Source organism: Chiloscyllium plagiosum, unplaced genomic scaffold (assembly GCF_037043375.1).
Source record: "Chiloscyllium plagiosum isolate Xiang-an unplaced genomic scaffold, Cpla_swu_hap1 HiC_scaffold_48, whole genome shotgun sequence".
In the NCBI taxonomy this organism is placed as follows: domain Eukaryota; kingdom Metazoa; phylum Chordata; class Chondrichthyes; order Orectolobiformes; family Hemiscylliidae; genus Chiloscyllium; species Chiloscyllium plagiosum.
In genome coordinates, this window is record NW_028270186.1 from 11,677,954 (window position 1) to 11,688,687 (window position 10,734).

Consider the following 10,734-nt stretch of genomic DNA (forward strand, 5'->3'; position numbering starts at 1 on the left):
GGACTACTTACAAGACAATTTACCATTGTTAATAAGCATTTTAAAAGATACACGACTGCAGCATCGAAGACAGTCATAATAGGGAAAAGGTATGATTGAAAAACAGATAAACCAGTTATATAAGGGCTATTATAATAGATTGTGAACACAAGAAACACAACATCGGACTTCACTCAGGTCCAAGTCCTGTTTGTTATGTTGGTCAAATTTGGAAATGAGGCTTGATCATAAATTTTGGACGAGAGAGAGGTACAAGTGTTAAAACAAGTGAAAAGGCAACCAACCAAAATTCTGCAAGTTATAAGCAGGTGAGACAACATGTGTGAAGTGAGAAACAGTTAATGCTTCAGTTGAATGATCTTCTGGAACAACGTTGTGATAGGGGGAAGGGATAAGTTAACTTTATGCACTTGGAGCAGCGAGCCTGGAGAAGAGGCCTTGCAACTGACTTTGGAACTAAGATTGACTATAAATCGTGAAAATAGCGTGGGCAGGTGTTGTATACTAATACGATGGTCAAAGAAATCAGAGACTCTTCGCTCTTGCCAATTCTTTCACGGAACTGCAAAAAGGATATTGGCCAGTTCGGAATGAACGCAAACAAACGTCCAGGGCCGAGAAAAATAAGTGTTGAAAGGCTCGCACACGGTTGAACCCAAACATACCGCTTTCCTCTTATAGCTTCAGAGACATTGGACATGTCCGTCCTTGACCTGGACCCCCTCGTCCAGGTGGCCCGGCAGCTCAGCTGGTCCCGCCCACCCTTTCCCCGCGTACCATTGGCCCGGAGGCCCATCAATCTGGGTTTCCGGCCTTGCCGTTGGTGCGTCCGGCCATCAATCGCAGTTGAGGGGCGGCGCTGCGAGCCAAGGCCGCTCGACGGTTTGACAGTTGGTGACCCCCCCGTGACCCCCTCCCACCCCACTCCATTGAAGAAGAACCGTTAAATCTCGAGGCCGGCGGTTACGGGGTGCCGCCGGCCGCGCTACGGTGGCGAGGCTGCTTCTGTAAAGGACCGATTCCCTCGACCCTACCCGACCTCACAAAACCCCCTCACCCCGGACCCCAAACTCCCCCCTCGCACCGGTGCAGTGGGAGGGAAAATGGGTGACACCGGCGCAACCCACGGACCCGGTGAGTGTGCGGCGGAACGACGAGGGAGAAGCGACGAGCTGCGGCCTACGGAAGTGCACCCACCCCAACGCGCGGATAAAGGGGAAGCTTGGTGTTTCCATGGAAACGGGCCTGGCGGTGGGATGCTGCCCTTCCCCCATTCCCACTCATGCTGCTGCAGCTCTTCCAAGACAAGTACCAAATGACGCAATCTCTTGAGTGCAATGCCACTTTCAGCAACACACTGCAGCCCTGGGCTTCCCTTCATCTGAGAGGACAACCAGTCAGTCAGGCAAATTGATGGTTCGGTTTGATGGTGCATCAAATTTTGGGTCAATGGTGCACTTCAGCTGCACCGTATCTAGTCTTAATGGAACGGATATGCAACTCCTGATCAGACTATTACCGAAGAGGTTACAACCGTACAACTACAAAAATAATTATTCAGGTCAGAAGGGGGCCATTGGGCCCATCTTGTCCATGCCAACCAAAGTCATAGAGTCATAGAGATGTACAGCATGGAAACAGACCCTTCAGTCCAACCCGTCCATGCCAACCAGATTTCCCAACCCAATCAGCCCCATCTGCCAGCACCCGGCCCATAGCCCTCCAAACCCTTCCTATTCATAGACCCATCCAGATGGATTTTAAATGTTGCAATTGTACCAGCCACCATCACATCCTCTGGCAGCTCATTCCATACATGTACCACCCTCTGTGTGAAAAGGTTGCCCCTCAGGTCTCTTTTATATCTTTCCCCTCTCACCCTAAACCTATGCCCTCTAGTTCTGAACTCCCCCAACCCAGGGAAAAGACTTTGTCTATTTATCTTATCTATGCCCCTCATAATTTTGTAAACCTCTATAAGGTCACCCCTCAGATTTCCTTTCTGGTCCTGTCTTCCCACACACAGGCACCAAAGTCCTGCAGCTGACCAACCAGGTGCTTTTAAAAAAAGTGTGAGGGTCTTTGCCTTCAGCAGTAACTCAGGCAGCGAATTCCTGATACCCATCACTCCCTGCAGTTTTTCCTCACGTCTCGTCTTATCCTTCTGCCAGTAGCTTGCATCTCTGACCCCCTGGTTTTCAAACTCTCTGCCAAGAGAAATGGGTTCCTCCTGCCTTCTCTCTCTCTACACCTCACAATTTTGTCGACTTCCATCATGTCACCCCTCAGCTTTCTCTATCCAAGGAAACCAACCCCAAGCTCTCCAACCTCTCCTCATTGCAACACTTCTTCAGTTCAGGCAACATTCTACCAAGACTTCTTTGCACTTTCTCCAGAGCAATTCCATCCTTCCTGTAATATGGTGACCAGAACCGCACACAATACTCCAATTGTGGCCTCACTAGTATCTCATAATTTCATCATTATATCCCTACTATTGTATTCTGTACCTCTGCCAACAAATGAGTGCATTCTTTATGTCTTTTTTCCAATCTTATCTACCTGTACTGCTACATTTAGGGACCTGTGTATTTGCATACCAAGATCTCTCATTTCAACTTCACCTCTCAGTATATTACCTTTTATTGTATGTTCCCTTTTCCTGTTTGATCTCCCTAAATGCAATATCTCACACTTATAAGACCACAAGACATAGGAGCAGAAATTAGGCCATTGAGCCCATCAGGTCTGCTCCACCATTCAATCATGGCTGATGAGTTTCTCACCCCCATTCTCCCATTTTCTCCCCATAACCTTTGATCCGCATGACCACCAAGAACCTATCTATTTCCACCTTAAATACACTCAATCACTTCTGTGGCACTGAATTCTATAGATTCACCACTCTCTGATGAAAAAAAAGTTTCCTCTTATCTATGTTACAAAAGGTCTTCTGTTTACTCCAAGGCTGTGCCCTCAGGACCTCATCTCTTCTACCAATGGAAACATCTTCCATCTCTGTTCAGGTCATTAAGTATTCTGTAAGTTTCAATTAGATTCCCCTTAATCTTTCTAAACTCCTTCAAATTGAACTCCATCTGCCACTTTCCTGCCCATCCATCAACCCATCTATATTATTTTGGAGCTTACAGATGTCCTCTGCACTATCCACAACATGGCCAATTTTTGTGTCTGCAAATTTCCAAATTGTGCCTCCCATGTTCAAGTCCAAATCATTAATGTACAAAACCAACAGCAGGAGTCCAAATACTGAGCCCTGTGGAACATCAAATGAAACAGCTTTCTGTTCACAAAGGCGGTCATCGACTATTACCCTTCGTTTCCTGTTACTAAGCCAATTTGGGAGCCAATTTGACACATTACCCTGTCCTCCATGGCATTTACGTTTTCTACCCTGTGGAACAATCTGCCCTGTGGGACATTGTGAAACAGCTTAGTAAAATCTTCAATGTAGACAACATCTACTGCACTCCCCTCTTTGATTCTTATCACTTTCTCAAATAATTCAATCAAATTTGAAAGGCATGACATTCCCTTAAGAAAACCATGTTGACTATCTGTGACTAGTCCATGCCTTTTTAAGTAAATGTTATTGTATTCCAGCGAGACTGTCCCAACTGACACAGTGCAGCTGAAGTGCACCATCAAACCAAGTCTTCAGACAGCCATTCAGTCTCCCAGTTGGCACAAGATTTAAATTCCTTGTCTCCAAACACCAGTGTGACTATGTCAGTGGTGCTGCCGAATGTATTTCTCGGTTGACTGGAATAGTCCTTGAGGTAAAAACAATGACTGCAGATGCTGAATAGTCCTTGATGCGGTGGCGTTCAGAAGAATACTTGATCTAACTGAAACTGAAAAGATTCTGTGAGGATCTGACCAGTTACAGGACTATGCTGGAGCAGTAGACAGTTAGGGGAAGGAATTTGAAGGCTCTCGTGGAGCTGAAATATAAAGATAAAGTCATGTATGGATTTACATTGATTAACATTTAAATTTGATGCTTGGTAAGATGTGGACAACAGACTGAGTGGTGAATGGCAGTGTTGCAAAAAGAGGTTTGTACAAGTTGTCTGTATTGAAAAAAATGTGGAAAGGAGCTTTAGCAGCTGATGGTTGAGGCGGAAATTAAGGCTGGCCATGTTGTGGAGTTGGAAAGCATCTGTATTTTGGAGGATGTTGTTCAGAATTGAAGCTTGGAATTGAGCACCATACCAAATGTAAGGATTCAGATTCAAGTTAGTGGAGTTTGTTGGGTGAGGACAAAGCCAATGGCTTCAGTTTTCCATATGTTTGAAATGAGTGGATGGCTGGCAAATGGTTTGAAATCCACACTACCCCACACCTTCATCAAACTGTCTTGTACACGGATCCAGTGTTTTTTTTTCAGCATCTGTACGAAAACTGTTGTACATGATGATCCTTGCCAGCATGAAATAGTTTGTTTCCCAACCTCAAAGCAAAAGTGACTGATCATCAATTTTACTTTCTGACTCATTGTTCTTACCAGACAGCAACAAGCAAGACTTTTGGGCCCATCCTGTCTGTCTACCAGCTTTTTCCTAAGAATGCATGTCACCCTGTAGTTCATTCCCCTTCATTCTGCAGATATTGTAGCTCGTGTTGGCACCTTGTTCCAAATTTGTCTTTATGAGTTAAAACACATTAATGGTACCTTGTGTTGTGTGGAAAATCACCAGTCTCAGTGTCAGAATTGGGATTCAACGACAGAGTTTATAGTATAAAGAAACCGGAGCTCCGGTAAGAGAAAGATGCTCATCAGCACGGCTGTCAGCTGTGAGCCTCCTCTGACTCTCTGAGCATGTCATGATACTTTATACATTTTGTCGTACAATAGTTCGATATCGAGTCTTTGTTTGTTCAGCATGGTTTGATTACAGAAAACATTACAAAATCATTGTCAGTTTCAGTGGTCATGATCATTCTTCCTGAGAAGGAAAATCGTTTTACATTACTGCAGATCTGAAGTACTAACACTTTTACACAAGCAGTCCCAGGTAGTTAATATTTCTACTGTAGTTGGTGGCTGGACTCAGACATTTCGGTGGGCAGTAGACATGACTGATGTGTATTCTGTCTTCCACCTGCCTTAAACTAATCACCAATGCTCTGTGTCTGTTGTGTCAGTATCCTGTTAGCCTCAGGCAGTATGTGTGTATACTTTTTTCCATGTAATGGCTCAGTGGCCATCTTGTGTGCTAAGTGACCAATTAATTTATGGCTTAGCAGCCAACTTGTTTCTGTGTCCCGTGTCAGCATGCCCTGTGTCAACTCCCACTTCAATTGTCATCAATAATGATGTGCTGATATGCTTAAACTAATCCCAATAATTGTTAGATGAGCAACTTTTTTATTTTTTAAAATACAACTGAAGTTTGGGAAGACAATTTATCTTGTTTCACAATTCAAGCAATCTTGTTTTGTCAGCTGTACACATGGCTGAAACCCATGCCAACAATGATTGTAACATTCTTGTGAGCCATATATTTGATAAATTGTATAAGTGAGCTTTGGAAGAACTTTGGACTTAACTGATTTGCTCAAGTTTAGTCATGGTTTCTTTATCAAGTCATGACAACTTCCTTTTCAGCAAAGTGATAACAGCAGTGAGAATGCACCACCTTGAAATTGAGATAGAATGTGTGTAATTCTCACACCTTTGTTTAAAAGTGGCTGCCAACATATTTTTTCAACATGGTGTGGAAATCAAATTATCGTTGAGGAATTCTTTGTGAAAGGAACAATAGCTTTGAAGTTGCACATAATTTTGAATTCAAGTTTTAGAAGTAAAGTGATGGAGTGACTGAAGTGAGGATTATGATTTTGAACCTGTAGCTTTAAAGCTAAAAAAAAATCAATTTTTTTCTTCATCTTTTCCCCATTTTGTTGTTATGTATCATATCATTAGCATGTGTAACCATTAAATGTTTTCATAACTCAGTTTTACATCTTTATTTGTTTTTTTTTCTGGTTCGCAATTGTTCTAATATGCAGTGTTTCTCTTGCAGATGATTTGATTTGGATTGTAATGGCGGAGTTCAGCATCAGCTATTATGTTCCTTGTTATGTGGATATTGTTTACTCTGCTGCACCAAAATATGTGTCATCTGTTGTGGGAAGACAGAATTAAACCCAGCACAATTCTTGCATTCCATTTTGAACCAGACTACTGTGGCATAATACATGCAAAAGGGAAGGAGAAAAAGTCTGTATCGTCAGCAGCTGGTGATTATACCTGGTCTCAGTTTGAGCAACAGTATTGGTTCTCCGGGGTGAGGGAGAGGAATGACAATCAAGTACCTGATGTAGGTCTGTACTGACCCCTGCTGGCTATGTATAAAATAAGCATTGAGTGAGGAAGCATGTAGACTGAGTAATGACCCCATTCATCATCAACATTCACTGTCTAAACTCAGCACACATTGATAACAAGTGCTCTGTGACCTGAATGTTAAATCAGGAATTTGGTACAAGTGGGAATTTGGTGGAGAGGGAGAAGCATCAGCCTTTTATTATCTCTGCCATTGTGGTTTGGTTAGATATTCAGCATTTCTGTAAACAATATATCTCAAAAATGATGATGAATTTCACCAAAACGTGGCATGCAAATAACATATGCACAAAGGAATAACGGATTAGTTTTTGGTAAAGGGTCTGGATCCTGGATTTTTCTTAACTTTGTTAGTCAGGGTGAATTGACTTTTATTTTCAAAAATTGTGTGTTGTTTCATTTTGAATATTTTAAATGTTTGGACTACCGTAGCTGCATGTCACAGTTCATCACAGCTGTTATAACGGTTTCAGATCTGGTTGACAGATATTGGTTTATCTGAAGTCTCCTCAGTGAGGTGAAAGCTCCTCAGCAGAGATTTCTCTTTTTAGTTTTGTAGTTACAGAATTTCAACCCAGCAGGGAAAACCGTAAGTAGGAACTGTATTATTGTCCTAATACTTAGTTTACACAGTATGTGCTTTACTGAGTGCCCTGTTCACACACTCTTGTTCTCCCTCCAGTAGTTAGTAAGTGTGTGATTGGGACAAAGTTGTATTACTCTAACTAAATTAATAGCTAATTGACTCTAAATAAATAAGAATATCAAGACTTGGAACATTTTGCTTTCCATCCTTTCCACTCAACCTACCCCTCACTCACTTTGATGGTTTGCATTGCCAAAAATGATAGTATCCACTGGGCAGCATGAGTGTTCAAATGGTGATAAGTTGACATGCAAAAACAAAAAATAAGTTAATGATTAATTGGTGGGATAGCCTTTTGTTTGCTATAACACTTCCAGATATTAATAATAAAAAGATCTGGAGGGGTCTCCTTTGGTGCAGTGGTAGTGTCCCTACCTTGAAGCCAGGATACCATCTCTTGCAGAGGTGTATACCAACATTGGTGAATAAGTGCATTAGAAAATCTTCCCAGGACTGGTCATGTCCCATGACAGTAGTGTGTGAAAATCTGTGAAATTCATGGCAATACAGACAACTGTATCTACAGCAACTTGACTGCAGCTTGAGCAACTGAGGCTCAGAATTGTTGAGCTTGAGTGTCAGTTTTATACACTGCAGAACATCAGGGAGAGGAAGCATGACATGGACATTCTATTCCAGGAGGTATTTGAGTTAACCAAATGTCAGGGATGGAAGAGTGTGACAGTGAATCAGGGAACAATGGGTATCCATTGAGTCATAATGGAGGAGTCTCAACAACAGATTGTTCCCAAAAGGTTTGAGGTTCTTGCTAACTTTTCCAGATGAGAACATGGACTGCAAGGTGAATGAGCAAACAGACCGTTTGTGGGCAAGCAGAAAGCAACGTGCAGTGACCATCAACAGTATATCAGGGGAATAAACACCATTCTGCACAGGAGAATGCAGAAGCTCCAAAGGTTTGGTGCTTGGCCAATGTTAAAGTTTAGGATATCTCCTTGTGACTGGAGATTCAAGTGGAATGGGGGCGATGAGGATTCAGTTGTCAGGATCCATATTGAACCAAGGTAAGAGGTAGAATTGGAAATAATTTTAAATGTGCCAGTCCAAATTAAAATGCACAAGCTCAGTGGTAGTAATCCCTTACTGTTACTTGAGCCAGGCACCAATTGGCATTGTATGAAGCCGATTCGAAAAATAAATGCATGGCTGAAAGAATGGCATAGGCACTTGAATTCATTCTACTCGAGCACAAGCACTTGAGAAAATAGGAACTACTTTGTTGGAATTTATTCCACTTAAACTGGGCTCGGATCGCTGTTCCAGTGAATTATAACTTGGACCATGGATGAAGTTTTAAACTAACTCAGGTGAGGGGAGGGTTCAGACAACAGTGTACCAATGTTGTAATGCCAAGCAAAGTAAGAAAGCATCAAGAGTTTATCACCCGAGAAATTGAGTTATCTGTGACGTTCTTGAATATACAACCTTCTTTCATTTCTCCATTTGTTCCGGCTGTGCTTTCTTGACAGAGAAACAAAATTCTTGATACAAAATGTTCCTGCTTTATGCTCAATGTTTGCTGTCTTTTTTATGTCACAGCAGTTTTTAACTTTAAGGTTATTAACTGATTCCAGGAGTTCCAAAATATCCATTTAACATTGTGTTTTGCTTTGTTCTTATTTGCCACAGACTTCCAGTTCTGTGGTCTTCATGGACAAAGACCTTTCCCTCAGTGCACCTGCTTAGAAATTCCTTTTCTAACCTCACAGTTAGATTTAAGCTGCTCCACTGTGAAACCCAGCCTGCATCCCCGCCTACCCTGTGACCCACTTCTCTCCAGTTCTCCTGTCCATTCTCTGTTGTTAGCTTTGAAGTCCCTGTTTTATGTTAAGACCATTTTAGCTCTTGCTCCCTTTCTGATGCCTGAAGTGCTTGTCCCATCTAGTGACAGAAGCTGGTGGTGCAGATAGTCCATGGCTTTGGCAGCCTACATTGACCAATATCTGTCACTAGATGGAGCTGATTCAATCTGAAATTAAATAGGTAATTTTCAACAGTTATTTACAATGTTTTCATTTATATTGCGTTTCTTAAAAGGCAAATTTTTAAAGACTTGTTTTCATTCTTCATGTTCGCTGTTAGAAACATACAGCATTTCAATGCCAAGTTTAAGGCTTTTTGCAGAGAAAATTGCTGTACACTTGTTTTGTGTATTTGGTGATTTGTTTAATTTTGCAAGTTATTTCATATGTGAATAAAAAACAAAGAACAAGGAACAGGCCCTTCAGCCCTCCAAGCCTGTGCCGACACATTTTGTCCTTCTATACCAAAAGTGTCTTTACTTAGAGGATCTGAATTCCTCTCTGCCCTTCCTATTCATATATTTCTCCAGGTGCTCCTTGCATGCTGCTCTTGTGTCTGCTTCCACCCCCTCCTCTAGCAGCACATTCCAGACACTTACCAACTTTTGTGTGAAAAATGTGCTTTGCACTTCTCTTTTAAACTTCACCCCTCACACCTTGAACTTGTGTCCCCTGATAATTGACCTGTCCATCTTGGGGAAAAGCCTCATACTTTCCGCTGTATCCATGCTATTCACAATCATAAAAACATCTATGAGATTGCCCCTTAACCTCCTGCATTCCAGTGAAAACAAACCCAGTCTATCCAACCTTTTGTCAATGCTAAGATCCCCCCATACCAGGCAACATCTTGGTAAATCTTTTCTGTACCCTCTCCAAAGCATCTACATCCTTCTGTTCATGTGGTGACCAGAACTGTTCGCAATATTCCAAGTGTGCCCTAACTATAGTTCTATAAAAACTGCAACATAACTTGTTGAACTTATTCAACTTATTCAAAGAAGGCATGCATGCCATTAGCATTTTTACGACCTTATCTTCCTGCACTGTCACCTTCAGTCGTCTGTGGACCTGCATACCCAGATCCGTCTGCATATCAGTACTCCGAAGGGTTCTGTCATTCACTGTATAATTTCAACCCGCACTTCACCTTCCAAAATGCATCACCTCACATTTGTCTCCAACTGATCTGTATGGTTTGACAATCCTCACAATACATAACTCCACCAATCATTGTATCATCTGCAAACTTAATAATTAGACTTAATAATTTTCATCCAAATCATTTCTGTATATCATGAACAACAGAGGTCCCAGCACTGATCCCTGTGGAACACCACTTGTCACAGCCCTTCATTCTGAAAAGCATCCTGCTACCCATACCCTCTGTCTCCTATGACTAAGCCAGTTCTGTATCGATGTTGCCAGCTCACCCCAATAACACCTTTTAGACTAGTTTGCCATGAGGGACCTTGTCAAAGGACTTACTGAAGTCCATGAAGACAACATCACTGCTTTTCCTTCATCAATCATCTTCAACACCTCCTCAAAAAACTTGATCAAGTTAGTGATGCACGACCTCCCCTGCACAAAACCATGCCGTCTATCACTACTAAGTCCATTGCTTCTAAATGCGTACAGATCTTGTCCCTGAGAAACTTTTTCAATAACTTCCCTATCACCGACATGAGACTCACAGGCCTGTAATTTCCTGGATTATCCCTGCTACCCTTCTTAAACAATGGGACAACATTGGCTATTCTACAGTCCTCTGGGACCTCATGTGTAGCCAAAGAAAATACAAAGATGTCTGTCAATGCTCCAGCAATTTGTTCTCTTGCCTCACTCAACATTCTGGGATAGATCCTCTAAGGACCCGGGGACCTATCTAC

General features: G+C 42.1%; 1 protein-coding gene across 1 annotated transcript in view; it reads left to right on the forward strand.

Moving 5' to 3' along the window:
* Window positions 1–1,140: 1,140 nt before the first annotated feature.
* Window positions 1,141–10,734, forward strand: part of letm2 (leucine zipper-EF-hand containing transmembrane protein 2) — a 28,535-nt gene continuing 18,941 nt past the window's right edge. Inside the window, exons 1-2 of the mRNA XM_087984456.1 lie at window positions 1,141–4,782; window positions 6,051–6,351. Of these exons, the coding sequence (XP_087840582.1) occupies window positions 6,096–6,351 (256 nt within the window). The 5' untranslated portion in view covers window positions 1,141–4,782; window positions 6,051–6,095. The remainder of the gene's footprint in view (window positions 4,783–6,050; window positions 6,352–10,734) is intronic.